Source organism: Anthonomus grandis, chromosome 5, assembly GCF_022605725.1.
Source record: "Anthonomus grandis grandis chromosome 5, icAntGran1.3, whole genome shotgun sequence".
Lineage (NCBI taxonomy): Eukaryota > Metazoa > Arthropoda > Insecta > Coleoptera > Curculionidae > Anthonomus > Anthonomus grandis.
This window is the reverse complement of record NC_065550.1, coordinates 8708621-8730479: the sequence shown is the minus strand read 5'-3', so window position 1 is coordinate 8730479 and position 21859 is coordinate 8708621. Positions and strand designations below refer to the sequence as shown.

The 21859-nt window shown below is 32.0% G+C and overlaps 1 protein-coding gene across 1 annotated transcript in view; it reads left to right on the top strand.

The window, feature by feature from the left end:
• The window catches only part of LOC126736453 (IQ and AAA domain-containing protein 1-like), a 76062-nt gene extending 56190 nt beyond the window's left edge, over positions 1-19872 (top strand). The window contains exons 13-14 of the mRNA XM_050440805.1: positions 19220-19347; positions 19651-19872. Of these exons, the coding sequence (XP_050296762.1) occupies positions 19220-19347; positions 19651-19759 (237 nt within the window). The 3' untranslated portion in view covers positions 19760-19872. The remainder of the gene's footprint in view (positions 1-19219; positions 19348-19650) is intronic.
• Positions 19873-21859: the final 1987 nt, after the last annotated feature.

Sequence of the window (21859 nt, the reverse complement as noted above, 5' to 3'; positions counted from 1 at the left end):
TTCTTATTAAAAAAAAAACTAGTATTAAGTCCAGATATGTGTCTGAAAACAGCCCCTTTTTGACATTTTACCTTCCAAAAATATATGAAATAAACATAAAAAGAACATGCAACTTGCGAACTTTTACCAACCAAAATTTTGCCTTGTACTTTCCCAACTGTTTAGAATTTAAACAAAACAGGAGCGTACTCTTATGACCTTGTTCACCTAGATTTCGGTACTTAAATGTGAAATTAACTACATACACATATAGTATTATAAACTTATACATTATAATAAATATATACATATATATATATATATATATATATATCTCTTTTTTTTAAATTTATATTTATAATTGCATTGTAACATATAATAGTTATTTTTTGAAGATTAAGTTTATTCTTCGATTTTTTTTGGCTGCCAATTTGTCTATAACCATCTCGTTGAAGTTTGCAGTTTGCGTGATGATTTGCTTTTCCATTGAAAGCATCGATAGTGCTACCAGACGTTCTTCCACCATAAAATTACGTAAAAATGTTTTCATGCGCTTTAAAGTGGAGAAAGAACGTTCGGCTTCAGCTGTCGACATCGGAATAGTTATGAGTATTTCCAAGAGCTTTTTAGTTTCTGGAAATGAATCGGTCAAATTATTTTCTTCTTTATATTTCTATTTTCTAATTTTAAAAAAGGTCTTGCTCCTTGTATCTCCCTGCAGTCTGGTCTGAAGTAAATCACTGAAAGCTCTGTTTTTAAACGCTCCTTATCAAAATTGGGGTATGAATCGCAATTTTTCATCAGGAAAATAATTAATATAGTTAGCCAACTGGTCAGAATACAGCAATGAAGCAGCTAATAAATGATTTTTAAAATGATATCTATCCTTAGCGCAATTAATAATTATGTCACAAACTTCTAACGCAGCAATACGGTAATCGAATTGACTGTCATATTTTCTTTTTCTTTTAGGAGGTCCTACTTCACATTCAAGCAAGATTGCAATATCTTTGGCTTCATTAATAATTTCGTCAATTGAATTTCTTACTGTCGTAATGCTCTGCTCAAAAACTTGTATTTTGTGGTTGATTTCTACAGGATCAATCTTTCGTTTTTGTAACTAACTGTTCTAATATTAAAATTCCAACGTGTTGGTGCTCCGTGGGGAATTCTTTTCCCAACAATTCTATTAAGAATTTGTGAGAATTTTTAAGAAATAAAGGAATTTCCTGAAGATAAAAAAAAAACTCGAACTTGGGAGCTCTCAGATGCTGCCTTAGACATTATTAAATTCAACTGGTGCGCATAGCAGTGTACAAAATGAGCAAATTTGTACTGATCTTTAATTCGCGCCTGAACACCAGTATTTCTACCACTTATTACTGCTGCTCCATCGTAGCTTTGAGCTATCAACTTATCCTTAGAATTTTCTAAAATCGGGTCTAAAACACTGCGAATATCAGCAGTCAAACTTTCTGCATTTAAATTTTGTGGCTCCAAATAAGTCCAGAACCATTTAACCGGATTCCCATTTTGGATATATCTAAAAATTACAACCATTTGAAATTTGGCTGACGCATCCGTTGTTTCATCTGCTATAACGGAAATATATGGAGCTGTGCGAATCTCGTCTAAAATTTTTTCGTGGCAAACTTCCAATATACAATCCAAAATGTCATTTTGAATATCTTTTGATATACCTTTAAATACACTCGAGTCTTTTAAATGTTCCGCCACTATTTTGTCAAGTTCAGCTGTAAAATTTATCAGACCACGAAAAATACCTGGGTTTTCCGATGTCAAAGTTTCATCGTGGCCCCTAAGCGTAAGCTCGAATAATCCACAAAATTTTATGCAGTGAATAATTTTAGATAACACATACCTGTTTTTTGTTACGTTCTCGTTATATAATCATATATTTGTCCAATAGGCACTGTCCAACTTTTCACGAATATTAACACTACCCAACAAACCTAGATTCATTATATTGTTTAAATGATTTCTCGATGTTTCGTGGCGTTTCATTTTTTCACTTAGATGCACCAGGTCAGTTACACCAACTACAGTCCAAGATTTGTCCCCACCAAATAAAAGACACGGAAAACAAAAAAGAGCATTTTTTTATTACATCCGCATATCCAGTTATTTCTAGCATAAATATCTGAAGTAAAAATTCTTTTATATGATTTTTCAGGGCTTGAACCACACTTTTCTATTAAAATATCGGGCAACGGCCGCTCTTCCTATTTTAGTTTTATTTTTTCTTCATACGTAAATTGGGAGAATTGTTTTATATTAATCAAATTGTACACCACATTCATTTTTAGAGTATAGAGATCAGCTGACACAGCACAACACACAACGCAAAAAAAAAACAACCAACAACTAAATGCAAAACAGTCAGCAGAATTACTGCAAATGTTTGCAGCTCCGTTCCGACTTAAAATTAGCTATCTAAACTTATGGCGAAGTGCGGTGCGGGGCGAGGAAAAGGGCTCAACGCGAAGCACAGAACTCGAATGTGGTCCAGCTAGGTTGCGTTAATGGCATTATAACTGTAGTGATTGGCACGCCAACAGTTTTTACTTGGTCGACTGTAATAATCAGGTGTTCGTTCGGGGCGCGTTGGAGCGCGGATTGAAGGCATTATGACCTACTATATGGCGTTCTCGGCCGAAAATATACTGTTTTATTATTTTGTTAGGTTTTAATTTTATTTTACTTAGAAAAATATTAAATAATTTCAAAAATAGTTAATCTGTATGAAAATGTTGGGGGTTCTGCAGCTCTGCAGCTCTTATGCACTAGCCGCCCCTGCAACTAATCAATTACAACAAATGTTAATGTCATTATGCAGTGTATCAATTTTTTCCAAAGCCTGCTACTAAGTTTTCATAAAAATTGGTAGTTAAAATAATACTATGCAGCGTTATTTTTAAATGCGTTTTTCTCGAAAATGGTAATTCGTAGAGTTATTGACCAAGAGGTACTTTTTTACGTAAAAAGCTTCAAATTTTTAAAATTTAAAGAAAAAAAAACAAAAACTTTGCACACAATTTTTTTTTAGGTATTTTTTTAGGCTAACCCCTTAAATGATACGCACCTGACTAAATAATGAAAATTATGAAATGACAACTAAATTCACCATATCAAAATTGGGAGAATACCAAAATTTAAAATTTTTATATTTACCCGTTTCAAAAATAAGTGGAAAAATCTTCAGGTGCCCCCTTTAAAAGGGGCGTAGCTCCCTTGGGGGGCGTTTGCCGATATATGTTTATAGGAAAAAGTGAGGTTATTTTTGACCAAAGAATACAGGGTTCGCGTTTCGTCCACTAATTTTGGGACACCCTGTATAATACTATAGAATAATGCGCTCCACCGCATCATTCAGTTGCAGTTTGCATCCATCATGCATATACCACATGTTTTGTCGTAAACTTGAAGAAATATCATCGAGTAGATCCGGCAAATCATTTTGTGGAAACTGCAAATACTTATCATTAAACCTTGCGGATAACTCAAAAGGTCGAATAACAGAATCACCAATTATACCATATCAGATATTATTAGAAAATTCCTTTTGAAAATGACGTTCTCTGATTAGGTTTCCAGTTCCTCCATATGATTATTTTCCCAATTAAACACACTTCGTCTGGTAAAGGGCACTTCATCAAACATTAAAATATAAAAAATGATAAATTACATTCCACAATCTTGAAATTTATTTTATCAAATCCTAAAAGTGGCCGCCAATCACAGCATTTCGAACTAGTTAAAACCATTTATAACTAGCCATTTCAATAACCTACATCTCTCTTTGTTTTAAAAATTTCAACCACTTTGTTAATTGGGAATATTACAATGTGTTTAGTTGATACTCAGAGAATTAAAATATCAACTATACTTAGCTGTGGTGAGAAAATTAGAACACAATACATAATGAAGTTCGAATAATCTTTACTACTAAAGATTCGATCGGAGAACTTGTAAGTCACTCTACAATCAATAGAATTGAGACTAACTGAAAAGAGACTGGAACTGTTATATATCTTGGTAGACCATATAGGACTGGCATTCCTAATGACAAAAAAGTGGATATCCTAGTTTCATTACCAACTTACATTAACAACATTAACAGCGGCTGTAACAAAATTATTAAAGAAGGAAAAGTGGCACCCTTATAAAATTCAATAACTTGAAGAGCTACTAGAAAATAATCCAGAATGATAAATGAAGGCATCAAGCAAAAAAAAGATACCTTATTGAAGAAGCACGAACACAAGCCATTAAAGCACCAAGAGTTAGCGAATACCTGGGAGATATTTTTATGGCGAAATTAATTGAAAGTACAAAAAGTAAGCTAAGGATTCTTAAAACATGCGTAAAACTTTAACGTACGCCACAGAAACCAGAGCTGAAACATCAACAATGAAAACGACCAAAATGAAAATACTAAGAACGATCAAGGGTGTTAAGGATCCTCAGTTTTTAAAATGCTATTTTAAAAACGAGAAAAATCAAAATTTCAATACTTCAGAAAAAAGTATATGCAAAACCACAAACAACCTAAGCCCGATTAGTCATGAACCAACTCACTTACACAAGGTGTCGCGCGACTTAAGGGACAAAATTTCACTACGTGTTCTTTAGGTAAATTTAAGTCAAAACATGGGTCTGCAAATGCTTACCAAGATATGATTTTTTTTAAACTTAACAATGTTATTGTGCCGAAAACTACAATAGGGCCGAAAAATAATTTTAGCAAAAAAATAGTTAACAAAAAAATTTAATACTAGTGTGAAAATAACTCTGAATAATTATTGTATTATTCAAAGTGCCTACATTTACATTGTAAGCATAGTCTACCCCTTTTAATAATGTGGCTAATAGAATTCCCAATAACACGGTAGTTATTACTAAGGCCGTTAGCGATATTATTAATGTTACGAAGTAACTAAACACTAAGCTCTTCATATGTCTCCACAAGTAATAGCACAGATGTAAATAGTTCCGCACCAGATAAATACTCGCATAGCCGAATTCGGCCCTTCATTAATTTCTGCGACAGGCGGCGCACTAGTAGAAAACGCTTAATATTTTGCTTATTTTTGCTGTAAAGACGTTATGTTTCCAAACTAAATCTTTGATATATATAAAGCGCTTGTATTAATATGTATTTTCTAAAAAAATCTATTGTGTAAGCGTTCTGATTAAAAATATAGAATATCATAAATGTAGATACAGTGTGAATCCTTTTAAATTTGAAATATAGAAATTAACGTTTTAAAAATCTACATTCTAATGATATATAGTAAGTTTTTTTTAAGTAGTTTCAAATGCTCAGAAAATGAATACAATTTCCTAATTAAAGGGAATAAGTTTAATGGACATTCAAGTTATATTGTTCAAGTAAAAGAAACAGTAAAATATTTTAACTACTTAATATAATTGAAGAGTGGTCGAGCTAAGTGATCTAAGTGCCAAAATTAAAAATTGCTAGAAATCAAAGAAAACTTGACAAATAAAGAAAATCAAACAAATGTATTTTTTTTTATGGACAATTGGCTTTATTAAAAAACACAGAGATAAACTAAAACAAATGTTCTGTGGTAAGACATCAAAGAAACTTCGTAAAGCAAAATAAATGAAGAAATAACGGAAATGATCTAAGTCCACAAAAATAATAAATGATTAAAAATCTAAAATAGTAGTAAAAAATGCCCTATTGTCCTGATCATGTACTTTAGCATTGCGCGAAGGTCTTTTTTCTTACTTTCCTTTATTTGCTCAACACCAGGCAAGGCTAAGAGCTCAACCGACTTCAAATTTTGCACAGTCACACCCTTTTTTAATACACGGCACTTCTCCCATCCTATTAAGACACTGAAATTTTTTTGTACAATACTATGCCGGGCTCTTCTTTCGTCACACGTAACCACGACGCTTGTGTAATGCCTAGTTTAGTTGTATTTATAAGTTTTGATGATAGTTTATCAAAATCAAAAAAAGCACATTCACCCATATCTAAAAGTCTGTATGGCCTGGAAGGTCTAGCAGCCGCAATTGCCGTTTTGACATCGTTTACTGTCTGAAGCTTAGAACCTTTTGCTTGTTTCTCGATAAGGGCAAAATGTCTATCTGAAGACGAAAAACTATGGCCGGAAACTAAAAATGTATGGTCGATGGTGTCAAAATATCCATTGGCTACTAATAAAATGTATAAGAAAATGAACATTCGGTTTTTTAATTGCCCTGCGCAGTTGTCACTCCATATACATAGTTTTCGCTTATAAGTTGAAAGCTGACCTATGTTCAAGGCTTGTAGAAGACATGATGCCATTTGGTTGCCACCTCAGTCCTTCATGCCAGATGCACATTATCCCATCTGACGTATCTTGCACATGTATTCCAAAATTGTAGCATGACAACTGGCGGCTGATGTACTATGCGTATACTACTATGCGTTAATTTTGGTAGGGAAAAAACTTTCTGTAGATCCATGGTAATGGTACAGGTATCGCTACCTGGAAGAGTACTATTCGCACTGTCTTCTTGAATGACCTTTATAGCTTTATCTTTTTTTCTATGATGCAACTCCAGCTCGTTTTTAGCTTTTCTTGATACATTAAAGTCTATGTCCTTGCTTCTTAAAAAAAGTAAATCACAAGTCTTGCGCGTATCAACTCTAGGTCTTCTAAAAGAAAGATTTGGAAAATCCTTTATAAAAACTCTTCTATAGAATTTGTATGTTATAGTGCAACCAGGATGTTTTATTTTAAAAGCGTTAAATAGCTTATAGACATTAAGGTCCGGACAGAGATATTCTTTTTCACTTTTTGAACTGCTGTAGTGGCTCTCGTCCCTCGGAAAGCTGTTGATGTGGTCTTTTACCATCTGTCTATCATGAAGAGTGTACTTGAATTTTTTACAACCTCCTCGTTTATCCTTGAAGGTTGTATGCCCCTCCTTTTTACGCCTAACAAGCGTGGTAATCTTTTGCGGACTGATAGCAAATATTTCCAAAAACGTTTTTTTACATACCGTTTTTACGTTAACTTGCCCATCTGGAACAACAAAAGCTATGGTACATTGTCGTCTGCTTTCTGCTGAATCATCGTAGGTACCATGGCGGCGACGTTGAACTGGTAAAACTTGCAATAATCCCATGAGATAGCTGCCTTGCTCGTTGAGTTCAAGGCCATGGTATAGATCGAAAAGCTTAACTTTCATATCAATCACATCCCTACAGCTAAATTTACATTTACAGGTGATCTGAAATTTAAAAAATCTCAGGGTAATGTAACTATCGGCTACAAAGATTTGACTATCGGGCCGCGAGCGGTCTAAAATTTCAAGCGAAATATCGTTAAAAATCTCGGACTTTTGTATAACATAAGATTTTCCACTCAATCTAGCTTCACTCTGTTTTTTTCTTCTTGATTTCGTATTTGTATTATCGCCAAACGCAATAGAGTTCATTGTAATTACTTTAATAGATAAATACACAGACAATAACAATCGAATCTAACGACAAACCAACCAAGAATATCGACCTGCATACCGGCACTTAGATCAATTAGCAAAGAATATGATGCCGGACATAGAGGTGACCCATCTTTGGACTTCGTTTGCAAGCCCTAGGGTGAAATTGGCACTTAGATCTCATAGTAGGATGTGGCGGTGGCACATAGAATAGAATATATTGAGAGAAAAAAAGCGAAAATGTATATTTTGGCACTTAGATCATTTAGCACGACCACTTTTTAATTATCGGGCTTATGTAGATTTACTCACCATAGTATAATAAATATAAAAAAGTTAAAACTGTCTAGATTCTTTTATTTAAATAATACACAGGGGTATGTAGATAAATATAAAATATATGTCAATTTTCTGGTCATTAAAACAGATACAAATACAAACATGCTTTTATTGTAGGTACAGTGTATATTATGAGCTTAAATAACTTAAAAGCAAAACTATCTATACATAGATAATGTCTCAATATCTATAAAAAAATGCGAGTTAATAACTTTCACTAGAAATATTAACCAGTTCCAATTTAATTATAACTTAAATAGTACGATTTATTTGCAGAAATTATTTGAAATCGAAGACTTATTAGGTATAATTTTTGATTCTAAATAATAAACATACATAAGCATGGTGAATCTTAACTAGAAAATAATAATCAAAACAATACAAAAACTATAAAAAAATATTAAATTCATTTCGAAAAATCCGCATAGATTTTTCGACAACCAGAGTAACATCTTTGCTTGGGCAAACTAAATATGTTATTTCGTGTCCACCGTAATTCTTATTTAATAAAAATATTTGAGAGGATTCGGTAGAAATTCGTTTGACTTCAGTCAAGCGTCACAATCGGGAAAATTGAAATTTTGTAAAACTTTTTTAACTAAATATCCGGCATAGTACACGTTTGCACAATCTTCCAAAGAGTCTTTTGGATTAAGGGGTTGTTCTAGTTCTAATTTCGACGTTCTTTTCGGAATTTTCATTGTTGTCATCTAGACTATTAGTGGATATTGTAATTATGGTTTGTTTAGCCGGATCGGGCAATATAAACTGCTTATTTGTATTTATCTCGAAATTTGAAATATTCGACGCCATAAGTAAGTCTGTTGTACTTTTAATTCTAAAAAACAGCCGAAAAAATCTAGCTGTTGGATGGAGATTCCAACCACCATGCTGTCGCGCCATAGAAAAAAAGTTTTCTAAAAATTCTTGATTTAATCTATTAGTCAGTAAAAATTGATTTCTTTCTTTTGATCCTCATATAAAGATTTAATTGCACTAATAGATTGAATCATTCCATTAAAACAAGGTAGCCTTTTTCTAACTACTTTGCTGGTACCTTTTTTCTCATTAAAAGCCTAAAAGTATTGTTCCCTTTCTCTACGGCATTTATCACTGATCCGTTTTCAGAACTAAAACCGCAGTTAAAAGGATTTTTAGAATTGTTTACTATTTAAAGCATCAAACAAATTATTCATAGTTTCTATGAATTCTTCAGTATAAGTGCCTAATTGCCGATCAACGAAAGCTTTTTCCACACACGTTTTAACAGCTGCAGCCATTATGTTTGAAAAAATTTGTAACGCTAATTTGCAGGACATCTTTTCAAATGTAATTAGATTAATATGCTTGTCAGTCAGTTTTGGCAGAACTCTAGCGGATCAATTTCATAAGTTTCCCTAATTATATCTAAACTAATTTTTTTTATAGCTGAATTGTTTTCACCTGCAGTATATTTTCTTTTTGGAGTCTGCACGTTTAAAGTTTTCTCGCTATCTGAAGCAAAAGGGCTGCTAAAGAAAGCAGTATAGTTTTGAGGAACTGAATTACTCGTCATATTTTTTGGTTTTCTGTCCGGTTATTGAACTGCACGTGCACATTGATAGATATTTTACAAAAGTTTTATTTAAGGATATTTTTCAGAAGAAATAAACAATTATTTTTTAGGAATTGAAAAAGATATTTGTTTAAATATTAATAGCACAAGAAGCAAACTTGGACTTTTACTTATAATTTTACTTACCCGAATTTAATATCCATTGATTGCAAATGTCCTTAAGTGCAGCCGAACAAGACACAACTGCGAAAATATTTTTTTATAATAACACACTAAGGAAAAAATAGACCATTGGGGTTGCGTAGACCCAAAAACCATTTGGAATACTCTCATGCGTCGAGAGCGTGGGAAAAACCCTATATCTACTATCGGGTTTTCGGTATTTCCCTGATCATGCTTATTGTATAATTAACATTTCAAATTTCTACATTTACGCAAATTTAATATTGAGCTATTTATCTGGTGAGGAGCTATTTACATCTGTGGTAATAGCCCAAAGGGTTTAAATCTGGTGAGCTGGAGGGCCAGGAAACTTCACCGAGTCCAATCGAACGGCCAGAAAAAATGCAATTTAAATATTCAATCACATTTCTACTAGTGTGGGGCAAAGTATTACCGTCATACTGTCTCTACTTTGAATCAGAATATCTTATCTTGGTAAGGAATCATTTGCGGACCCATGTTCATAGACATAAGACATTTTAGACTTAAATTTACCTAAAAAACACGTAGTAAAATTTTGCCCCTGTGTGTGTTTGTGTACCTCGCGGGACACCCTGTATAGATACTCAAATAAATATTCCCTGACTTTGTACTTAAAGATGTCAATTTATATTTTTAATTTCCGATGATAGCAAGTTGTAGAGGTTGATGTCTGCATAGTCAATAAATTTTAAATATCGGGAGTTATTTGGAGTTAGAGTGTCGAAATGTACAGTACATTCGACACGGTACGTCAAAATTTTGCAAGTCGGAGACATTCTTGGCTTATGGATAATCTTAATATACCACTTTTGCAAACTTTTGATTTTGTCATAACATTTGTCATAAATACCTCCCCAGTTACAGAGACCATAATTTAAAACCAATTCCATTAGTACTTGATATACTTGTTCGAGTGTTTTAACTTTTAATACTAAGAAAGCCTTTTACTTGTTTAAATTTGTAAATATTACGCCTTAATTTATGCCAAGTAATTTCAACATGACAGTCCCATCTGAGATGTTGGTCTATTTGTAGTCCAAGGTATCGTATGTCATTAACTTTTATTATTTTTTTGGTTGCAACTATTACAGTTAATTTTATGATTACAAAATGAACAATAATACTGGTAAAATTTGGTTGACTGTTCATGTCCAAACAAAAAGCCGTAAATTTTGTTTTTACAATATTCAAACAAAGCAAGTTAGCATTTAGCCAGGCATAAGTTTGTTGAATTGTATTTTCACCAATTTTTGTTTCATCCCAACTATTTTCACCCACAATGTCTACTGAGTATGACGCTGTTTTTCCTTTAGGGTTTAGTAAATTAGGTAAATCATTAATATATATCAGCAAAAGCTTTGGTAGATTGTTCCCTGTGGAATCTCCATTAGTAAGATTTTCTCTATGATTTGTGTGGAGCTGATTCTTTCTGAACTTTCGATTGAACTATTTCTTTTCGCTCTGTTAAATAGTCCTTACTACATTACTTATAAGTGAGATAGGTCTCTGTAATTTGTTGCATTGGAAGGGCTGCCCTGCTTAAAAATTGGATTAAGTAAAGTTGCTTAAAAATCCCCAGAATCCTACAAGATCCCGAAATCCCTGTACAAAAATTTTATTTATTAATATTGTTAAAGGAGATACCATGCTATCCGCTATCAATTTAAGAGTTGTTTTTTTAACTCTGTCATGCCCTAGACTTCTTGAAATATGTTTTCTTTATAATAGTTATTTTTTGTATTTTATTATATTTCTTAGGTCTTTGTAGTCATTTTTAGCTTATATATTGTCCGCATATTTTGCTGCATTTCTGTTGCTTGTCTCTTTCTTTTATTAGTTTATTATAACAACTAACATAACAAGTATATTAATTTCTGCTGTTATCCAGTCCTCCTTTTATTCATTTTATTTACTTTTACAGTTCTATATTTTATGTTTATATGGTACTTAATTTTGTTTATGAATATAATAAATTCCATTTTATCTCCATCCTGTTTTGTCAAAATATCAGACCATTTTTGGCTTTTAAGGTCTTGAAGTTTTACTGAATTTATCTTTTCGATGTTAACGTTTTTACTCGTTTTTTTTTTGATAATATAGTTCAGTAATAATTTCGCTTCATGTTTTTAGTTCAAAATTACTAGTTTATTATTACTAAGTTGTCTAGTGATCGGTTATAGACGTATTCAAAATAAAAGAATTAATTTTATAGCGTCTACTAAGATTGTTGTCTTTAATGTCAATAAATATGGTCAATCTTAGAACATTGAACGGCTAAAATTAGCATTGCCGTGGAATTATGGGCAGTTTATTTGCTTGAAACATCTCTGATGCAATGATGCCAAATGCTTATGTAGAAATGGCAAAAAAACATTTTATATCATAAAAATTTGTCACTTATTTTGACACGCACAAACCAATACTACTGTTCCTCTTTAATAAAATCTGAAGCATTTTTTGAATAAAATATGATAAGATACTTTATAAAAAAGTCAATATTCTAATAAAAATCATTTTTATGCAAATTTAATATTTTATATATATTATAGATTTCTTAATAAGTTTTTATTTAGATTTGCCTTGAGGATTTAGATAAATTGCAGCCGTGCGTACGTAATTAAAATTAATAACAACAAACCCTGTGTAGTTATATCAGGTTAATTTTAACGAACTTAGGTATACTGGCTAAACATAGTAAATTTAATACTGCTAAATATTTCCAATTTTACGATTTCTAGCTTTTTTTTTAGTACCTATATTATTATTTATTTATTGCAATTTTCGTTTTTTCTTTAACAATAATCATTCTAACATGCCAGTACAACATAATTTTGGGTGCGCTAGGACTGTGATTAATTGTTTACTACATTATTTATTTGTTGTAAATATTACTGTTTGGTGGCAATTGTTTAATTTAGGGTTTTTTTGTTTTTGCAGTAAATTAAAAGTTATAATATATATTATTTATCCATATGAGCAGTTACTAGGGCGTAGATTTATATTTTCTTTACATTAATTGTGTTTATTATTTGGATTTATCATATATTACTTAAAACCTGCACCCACTTAAAATTTAAATTGTTAATTACTCAACCTGCATATTTCTATTGCCCACATACAATCATAATCAATTTATAAATATTTTTTATTCATAATTGTTAAACTGTACTTGGGGGTGATTTATTATTTTCTTGATATATTTTTGTATATCGTATGATTGGTAGATACTTCTGGAGCCATCTTTATTATGTAATGATGTTGTTTGTTGCGTTAATATTTAGTTTAAAGGAGTTCTTTGTTTAAGTATTTTATTTCTTTTTTTTTAATTTTTATGGCGTGAAAATGAAAGTAGCGCACATTAAATTGCGCTCACACAGCTTTCAATGACTTTCAGACTTTGATTGTAAATTCAAATAATTTTGATGTTATTTTAGTCACAGAAACTTGGCTTTTTAATGGTCAGGATTTATCTGTTTTCAAAATGCCGGGCTATAATTTTTATATAAAAAACAGAGATGGTAGAGGAGGCCGTGTGGGTGCCTATGTTAAAGATCACTTAGATGTAGACTTAATTATATTTGATTTCCCAATAACTAAAGAACTTGAATATATCTTTTTAAAAATAAAGCTAAAATCTTCTTCTATTGCCATTGATAATTTTTATCGCCCCCCAAATATAAACATAGGTCCTTTTTTGAAAGATTTTGATAACATTTTATCTGAAGTTGTTCCAAATTTTGATGTGGTATTATGTTTAGGAGACTTTAATATAAATTTTTTTGATTTTAATAATGTTGTCCTTAACTGTTTTGACTCATATAATCTTGTTCAGATATTTAGCGAACCAACTCGGATAACTCAAAATTCAAGCAAGCTTATAGATCCAATTTTTATCACACATTAGTTGCATCCTCTGGTACACTCTCTGCCGATACAATCTCTGATCACAGACTCGTTTTTGTTGACTTAAAACTAAAATCTAATAAACCTTTATCAAAACTTGTTACGTATCGTTGTTTTAAAGGTTTTGTTTTAAATGATTTTTTGTCCGATCTCTACAATTTGCCTCGGATGGACATTGTTTATGAGAACGATATAGACAAAAAATTACTTCTTTTTACTAATTTTTTAAACAGACTTTTTGATATTCATGTTCCCTTTAAAGAATCTAGAGTGACAAAACCTCATGCTCCGTGGCTAACAGAAAATTTGAAGGCTGTCATGAAGGAGCGAGATAAAGCCTTACAAAAATTTAAGCGTACTAAAGAACCTCAAGATTGGGTTCGGTACAAAGAACTACGTAATTTTACAGTTTCTGTACTGAGATCCGAAAAAAAGGCCTATCTCAATTTTATTTCTAGACAAAAAAACATAAAAAAAACATGGTCAGCACTAAGATCGTTAAATGTCCTCAAAAGCTCAAGTGATAGCAAGTTATCACCTAATTTAACAGATCCAAACTTAATAAACCAGCATTTTTCTCAATTTTTTAACAACAGATCTAACGACTGTGATGAAACTATATAATTTTACGAAAACAACAAATTCAGCGCATCGAAAAAATATAAGCTTTCCATGTCTTATAGAAGATGTTCATAAAATTATTCAAAACATGAAAACTACTGCTTGTGGCACAGATAAAATCACATCATCTATGTTAAAATATTGCAGTCCATTTATTGATCCTTATATAACTAATATTATTAACAGTTGCATAGAACAAAATTATTTTCCTCAAAGTTGGAAAACTGCAATAGGAATAGCTTTACCAAAATCAAAAAAACCAGAGACCTTCAATGACTTACGCATTATAGCAATTTTACCTGCCATTTCGAAAATAATGGAGAAAATTTCAGAATTGCAAAACGGGTTTCGTAAGGGGTATTCCACATCCTCCGCCTTGGCTGTGGTAACTGATGATATAATTGAGGCACTGGATCATGGACTTGAAAGTATTCTTATACTATTAGATTACTCCAAGGCATTTGATACTATAAATCATCGACTCTTGTTGGCAAAGCTAAGATATTACGGTTTCGACGTCGACTCACTGTCACTCATCGCATCATACTTCTCTAACAGGTCACAAAAAGTGTTTGTTAATGGTGTGTACTCGGAGTCTAGTGCCATACTATCAGGAGTACCTCAGGGCTCTATCCTTGGCCCCCTTTTCTTTATTATTTACACTTCTGAACTTATAAGCTCTCTTCATGTCGGAAAGATACAGGCTTTTGCTGACGATACCCAGTTGTACTATCACTTCTCTTCAAAAGACTTTGTTACTTGTAACGAAACTATCAATCATGAACTAAACAACCTAAAAGATTTCTCTAAAAAACATGGCCTTCAACTAAATCCATCAAAATCAAAACTTATGCTGTTTGGCAAAAGAAATCAAAACGAATATTTAAAAAATAATATTAAAATCAAAATAGATGACCAAATATTACCATTTTGTAATTCTGCTCGTAATCTAGGTGTTATACTCGATTGTCAGCTTAATTTCTCGGATCATATTAAGTTACTTCTACAAAGGTCATTTACATCGCTTAAACAACTATATTCCAATAGAAACCTTTTAGGTACCAAGTTAATGGCAATGTTATGTGAAACTCTTGTACTTTCCCACTTTAACTATGCTGATTTTATTTATGGCCCTTGTCTTTGTCAAGCGGAACAATATCATATTCAAAAGGTGCAGAATACATGTATTCGTCTAATTTTTAATTTAAGAAAGTCAGATCACGTATCACATAAAATTAATGAGTTGAACTGGCTAAATATGTCAAATCGTAGAACTCAACATTTGGATCTTTTTATGCATGGTTTAATTACTAATTCAAAATTCATATCTAAATCTCTAAAAAATAAATTTAAAACCAATTTGAGCGTCCATGATATAAATACCAGAAATAAATTTAAATATATTATTCCTCGACATAATACAAGAACATACAAGAAGTCTTTTACTTATAATGCGATTAAAACATGTAATTCCTTGCCAAACAATGATTTACTACTTTATAATTTTACTAAGTTTAAGTCAGGATTTAGGTTGTATTTGTTTAGAGAACAGTTGACCTCCTATTTTTTAACTCACTAGTATGGTGTGCTCCAGAGGTAACATGATGGTTGTTTACGATTGCATACAGAGGTATTTGTTTGTGTACAGTCTTGTTTTGGTGCAGGTTGTGAGTTTTATATCTCCTCCGTGTTGAGTATAAGTATTTTTTTGGTGTGAACAATTGTTTCTTTATAATATTTCATCTTTATATTATTTTTTTTATTATTATTATGTATGATTACTGATATTTATTTATTATTTATTAGGGTTAAGTTTGAGTAGCCTTAGGCTAGACTTCGCCTTTTTTTTTCCATTTGTAATATTTATCAATCTATTATTTTTTTTTTTTGAATAAAAGACGATTATTATTATTAATTTCTATGATCCCCTATTTCACCCTTATGATGACGGTTCTCCCTTGATATGATGTTATGGCAGTATTGGTATCTACTCTTGAAAAGATCGGCTTGAATCGCCTTGTAGTGCGGCACAACAATTCACACTGCGTAGCAATTCACAAAAACAATTAAATGAGACCTTTTTTCTTTATCAACCAAAAACTAAGGAACAAACTCAGAACTTCACAAATGCTGAATGTAAACACAAAGCCATTTGACAAGATGACATTTAGCAAGATGACATCAGCTTTTGCATGCGGTCTTGCCATTCCAAATTTTTTAAAAGCGGTTTTAGGAATAAGAATGTTAATTTTGTTTTCTTTAAAGATGTTATTTTTGCGCTTAGAATAAGTTATATCTATTTCTACAGGGTGTCCGGAAAAAGGAGGCCAATCCGCCGGCCACATATAGGTCGGACCAAAATAATGCGACTTTCGTTATGCTATTTTTTAATTGGGCGCTCGGTATTCAATATACAGGGCGTCAAAATGAGAAATATAAAATGGTTTTTTTTAATAAGTCGAGTGTTTCATAAGATATTAAATTAAAATTTGGTGTGAGGGGTTTTTTTGAAACGAGAAATTGAAATCGGTTCACGGATTTGCTATACCTCGCAGAGGGCGCCACCTGCGGTATATTGCATGTGTTAAAAATGCCCAAACTTTCTTGTATCCCTGTATAATAAAGTTCTAGTAAAAAATTCTAATTATCCAATCTTTTCTTGTAAAAAAAGTATTCTTTGTAAATGTCGGCCTGAGAATCCGTTTATAAGATTTCTTAATTTTAAAAATCTAGATACATTTTAAAAAGTTAACAAAATAAACGTAAATTATTTTTTCTAAATTAATGCTAAATTACTTATTATAATAAAAATCATAGAATAAATACCCTAAATTATTTGTCTACGTGACCTCCATTTGTTTGTGTACATATACGAGCCCTCTTTATTAATGAAAATTTAAGGCTTTGAAAAATATTTGGTTTCAACCTGAAATACAATCCAGCTGCAATGATTCTTTCCCTTAAATTATCATGAAGTCTTTCATACATCCCCAGACTGAAAAATCCAAAGACATAAGATCGGGCGAACGGGGTGGCCACGGAACAGAAGCATCTCGACCCCTACCAATCCAGCGATTAGAAAATACTTAATGTAAATAGTTCCTAACATTTATAGCAAAATGAGCCGGAGCACCATCGAGTTGAAACCAAAGATTTTGTCTTAAATTTAGAGGCAAATCATCAAGCAAATCGAGTAGTATTTCTTGTAGAAACAACAGAAACCAGTCAAATTATCTGGTAAAATGACAGGTTCTAAAAGAAAGTTATCCAGAACACCTGCCCACTTGATGATGTGTCTCAACTATGGCCCTAGGATTCTCTTCAGCCAATATGTGTGCCTTATGGATATTTGTCATGCCGTTTCTCGTAAACGTTGCCTCGTCAGCAAACAGAATCGCCCTTATAAAATCCACATTTCTATTATTCATTTCACATAACCATGTACAAAAAGCAAGTCTTGCCTCGGGATCGTCGGGTATTCGGGTGAAGATGAATTGGGTAAAGTTCTTGAACTCCGTAAAATATTATGTGTCTCGGTTTTCTCAATTCTCACCCGTTGAGCCTAAACCCTAGTACTATTGTTTGGTGATTCTTCGACAATTCTTAAAATTTCTTCCTCTTGCCATAATTGCACCGCACGAGGTCCACCGCAATTACCCTTTTGTCTTTCGATGAAACTTCCAGTCTCCCTTAGGCAGTTAGTCAAATTTAAACAATATTTTCTTTTGGGATGAAATCGATTTGGGAATGTCTGTCTAAACTAGCATTGGAGTCACATTTTCCTAGTTAAGAATTGACAGGTATTTACCGTTTACAATAATATTTAAAACTTGCCAAACATCAAAAACATATCCGCCATTTCGGAAAAGGGTACATTTCTTGGTCTATGAGTCATTATGGTTTTATCAGTTGTAAGAAAACACACCAAATACAAATATGTAATTAAAAAATGTAGATTTATTTTAGGAGTAATTGAGAAGCTTGTAAAGAGCGTCAAAGGCGTTTAAATTTGTTACTTTGAGAGTACGTAAAAAGTTACTGGATCCCGAGGTCAGCCAATTTGTTTAGAAATAAGTATCTAGATTTTAAAATTAAGATATCTAATAAACGGATTCTCAGACCGACAATTACTAAGAATACTTTTTTTACAAGAAAAGATTGGATAATTATAATTTTTTACTAGAACTTTATTACACAGGGAAACAAAAAAGTTTTGGAATTTTTAACACATGCAATATACCGCAGGTGGCGCCCTCTGCAAGGTATAGCTAATCCGTGGACGGATTTCAATTTCTCGTTTCTAAAAACCCCCTCATACCAAATTTTAATTTAGTATCTTATGAAACACTCGACTTATTTAAAAAAAACGATTCTATATTTCTTATTTTGATGCCCTGTATATTGAATACCGAGCACCCAATTAAAAAAATGGCATAACGAAAGTCGCATTATTTTGGTCCACCCCATATGTGGCCGGCGGATTGGCCTCCTTTTTCCGGAGACCCTGTATATTTTATTTTTAAGCCAAAATCCAAATGTTAATTTAACTAAGTTAAATTAACATTATTATGTGTTAATATATAGCTGAGAATTTCACTTTTTTGAAAATGTGTGTAAACTTAACAAGATAGAATCTGTGAATATGTTTGTAAAACAAGCCCTCCCTTGCCCCTGAGCACATGAACAGCCTATCCTCCAGTTTAGCTAGGTCGGCCATACTTTTTCTTTAAGAAACTTAAAAAAAATCTTTTTTATTTAGTTTATTCTTTATTAAATCACAACCCTGTATATGTCAATTAATAAAAGAACTAATGTGTGCATAGTATCCGGTAATATTAATTGGTATTAAAATAGTTCCCGGTCAATGGTCAAAAAAAATCATTAAACTATTTCCGCAAGAGAACGCCGCATTTCTAAAATAAACTAATATTTAATGACGATGAGATATTATATTATAATTATTAAACATAACTAGTACATATTATAATTTTCTCCTGGACCTTACAGTTACACATTTTTTTCTCAAATAAAATTTGTTCAAGTTACTGTATAACATTATGCTTTGTGTATCTGTATGTCTATTATGTTTGTTTAATCCGATACGATTGTAGTTTATAACCAACATTTTTAAAGGTTATGACTCCAAGGCGAATAATTCAACTCAAGTATAAGCCATTAACATCACAGGAGTTGTATGAAGTATTTATTTCAAATGGACTGGAGCCCATCAATGATAAGGAATGGAAAAAATACATTAAATGGTAATAGCATCAAATTAACCATCATTTATGATGAATATTAGATATAACAAGATATAAAATGTCTGTGTTTATATTTTCTTTCAAGAAAATGATTTTTAATCAAAAGATATAGGTGTCAAAATATACAAATTACACATATATCAATTAATAAAGCAAATTATGCCTTTTACAATATATTGAGACTAAATTCTAAAAACCTTTAGATTATGTTATGTTCTATGAAAACCGAAAATATTTTTTTTTAAGTCGAGTAAACTGTGGACTTATTCCGTAAATTGATGATAACAATCCTAATCCCCTTAGGTACAACAAGACACCCCTAGGAAAAGAAAGGGCGGTATTTAATAAATGGGCAGAAGGCAAGAGGGAGATAGAAAGAAAACAGCAGGAAAAGCAGCAGAAAGGAAAATGATTTCTTCTTCTGATTACGTTTTTAATTAAGTCTTAAACTTGTTCTTTTGTTCATTTATTCTTTTAAAAAAGTTTTTGCTTTTAATTTAATAAATGATCTCATTAAGAAGACAAGCTTATTATTTAAATGTTATATTCATTTTCAATAAGCTGGTTATAAAGAAGGCAGTTGATTTTTAATGCTTATATTTCTTATACGGCTTTATACCTATAAACTCTGTACAAAGTAAGACAATGGTCCGCCATGTTAACTACTCAAGAAGCCATATTGCGAAGGTACAACTACAGACGCCCACGACATTCAAGTACCCAAGAGAAGTGGTATACGAAATACCGTGTCCGGTTGGTGGCATTTTATTTCAAGCTCCCCGTGGGTCTTAAAATAAAACAAGTAAGTAAATGCAATGCAGGGACGGATCGTAACTAGTTATTTATTTTTTTTATTACATGTTGAGTATGGTATAAATATGAAATTTAACGGTAACCTTTATTAAGTTCCCGGCTTTTCTTCGGAAATTGTTATATTGCCGCTACAACATAAATTTTTTTTCTTTGCCGTATCTAAATAAACATATTAATAATAATGGAGAAAGAAAATGAGAAAAGAACAAAAACCTGACCAAATAAATCTAAATATATTGTGATGTACGTTTTGAGTGTGTGAGTTTAATTATAAATATATACAGGGTGTTTACTAAACATGCGAAAAAAATTTAAGGGATTATTCCATGGACTATTCTAATGATATTTTGTCCTTTTATGATTTTTGAAGGACGCTTTGCTTTGAAGATACGGAGCGAAAAAGAATTTTGATAGTAACAATTATTTATTACCAAAAATTACATGTAATGTATCATCTCTTATTCTTCAAGAACTGTTCAAAATGACTACCCTCCACTCGGATGCAAGAATCCTATCTTCTTCTCATTGACTCTAGAACTCTTTCAAAAACACCAGGATTGGTTCTGATTGCGTTACATCCAGCGATAATCCGATTTCTCAAATCTTCTACATCTTCCACTGGAGTAGTATAAACTAATGACTGTAGATGTCCCTATCAGTGGCGAAGCGTACGAGTAGACAAGGTAGACACTGTCTACCCAAAATTATCCAGTTATTTGTCATTAATTTATTACGTAATTATTTCATGTAATTGTTGAATTAAAATTAAAAAAAAAATTAACACAGAACGTAGTCGCTCTCCTTACTATTATTATATAGTTTCTAAACGGCTATAATATCTAAGGCGCGCCCCGCCTGACGCACCAATTGAAATAGAAATGCAGGGCTGACACCCAATTAATGTATATGAGCCCCAGGAAGACACATTGATATTTGTCTTCCGAAATTTGGAGCATCTAATCGAACCATATACGCATCAAGCAGGTGACAGAGGTCCGGCCGCATCAGTATTTAGCCTATTACGTATGCAAAATTTACTCGCGGGAAAGACACTCGAGCTTTTGTCTATCGAAGTCGACCAGCTATTTTATTATGCTGTTGAGGGTTATTGCTTATGGACACGCTTGATCTGGTCGGCCGCAATACATCTTCAGTTTTGTTTTTTGATCAATCTGCATTTGGCATTTGATGCGGACGCGTGCTATAGTAATTTAATAAGTATTTTTATTTTTGGGTATATAGAAAAGGTTTTTTTAGTGGTTATTTATGAACGACTGTTCGATATTGGCAATTGTATTTTAGTTGTGTTTTTTTATCTATCTTTTTATGGTAGTAGTAATAATTTTTTTCTTTTTTATATCACTACATAATTTTTCTCTTTGAGTTAATATTTCTTGCGCTTTCATTCTCTATTTCATTAAAGTGAATAATATTGAATACACATTTTTTTCTAATTAACGACTTTTATTGTTAATGATACATCCTCCAGAAACTGAGGTAGCGTTTGTTTCAAAAAATTGCAGGATACCTCATCGGTAAGTCTTCCTAGCAGAAATACCGGTTCATATATATAATTTCCTCCCAAACGTTTAACGAGAACTCGAGAACTGATGTGGAAAGCGATCTTCAAGCACCTCATGTGGATTTCCTGCTGCCCAAACATGGTTATTGTAAAAATTCCTCATTGCATTCCTTAAGA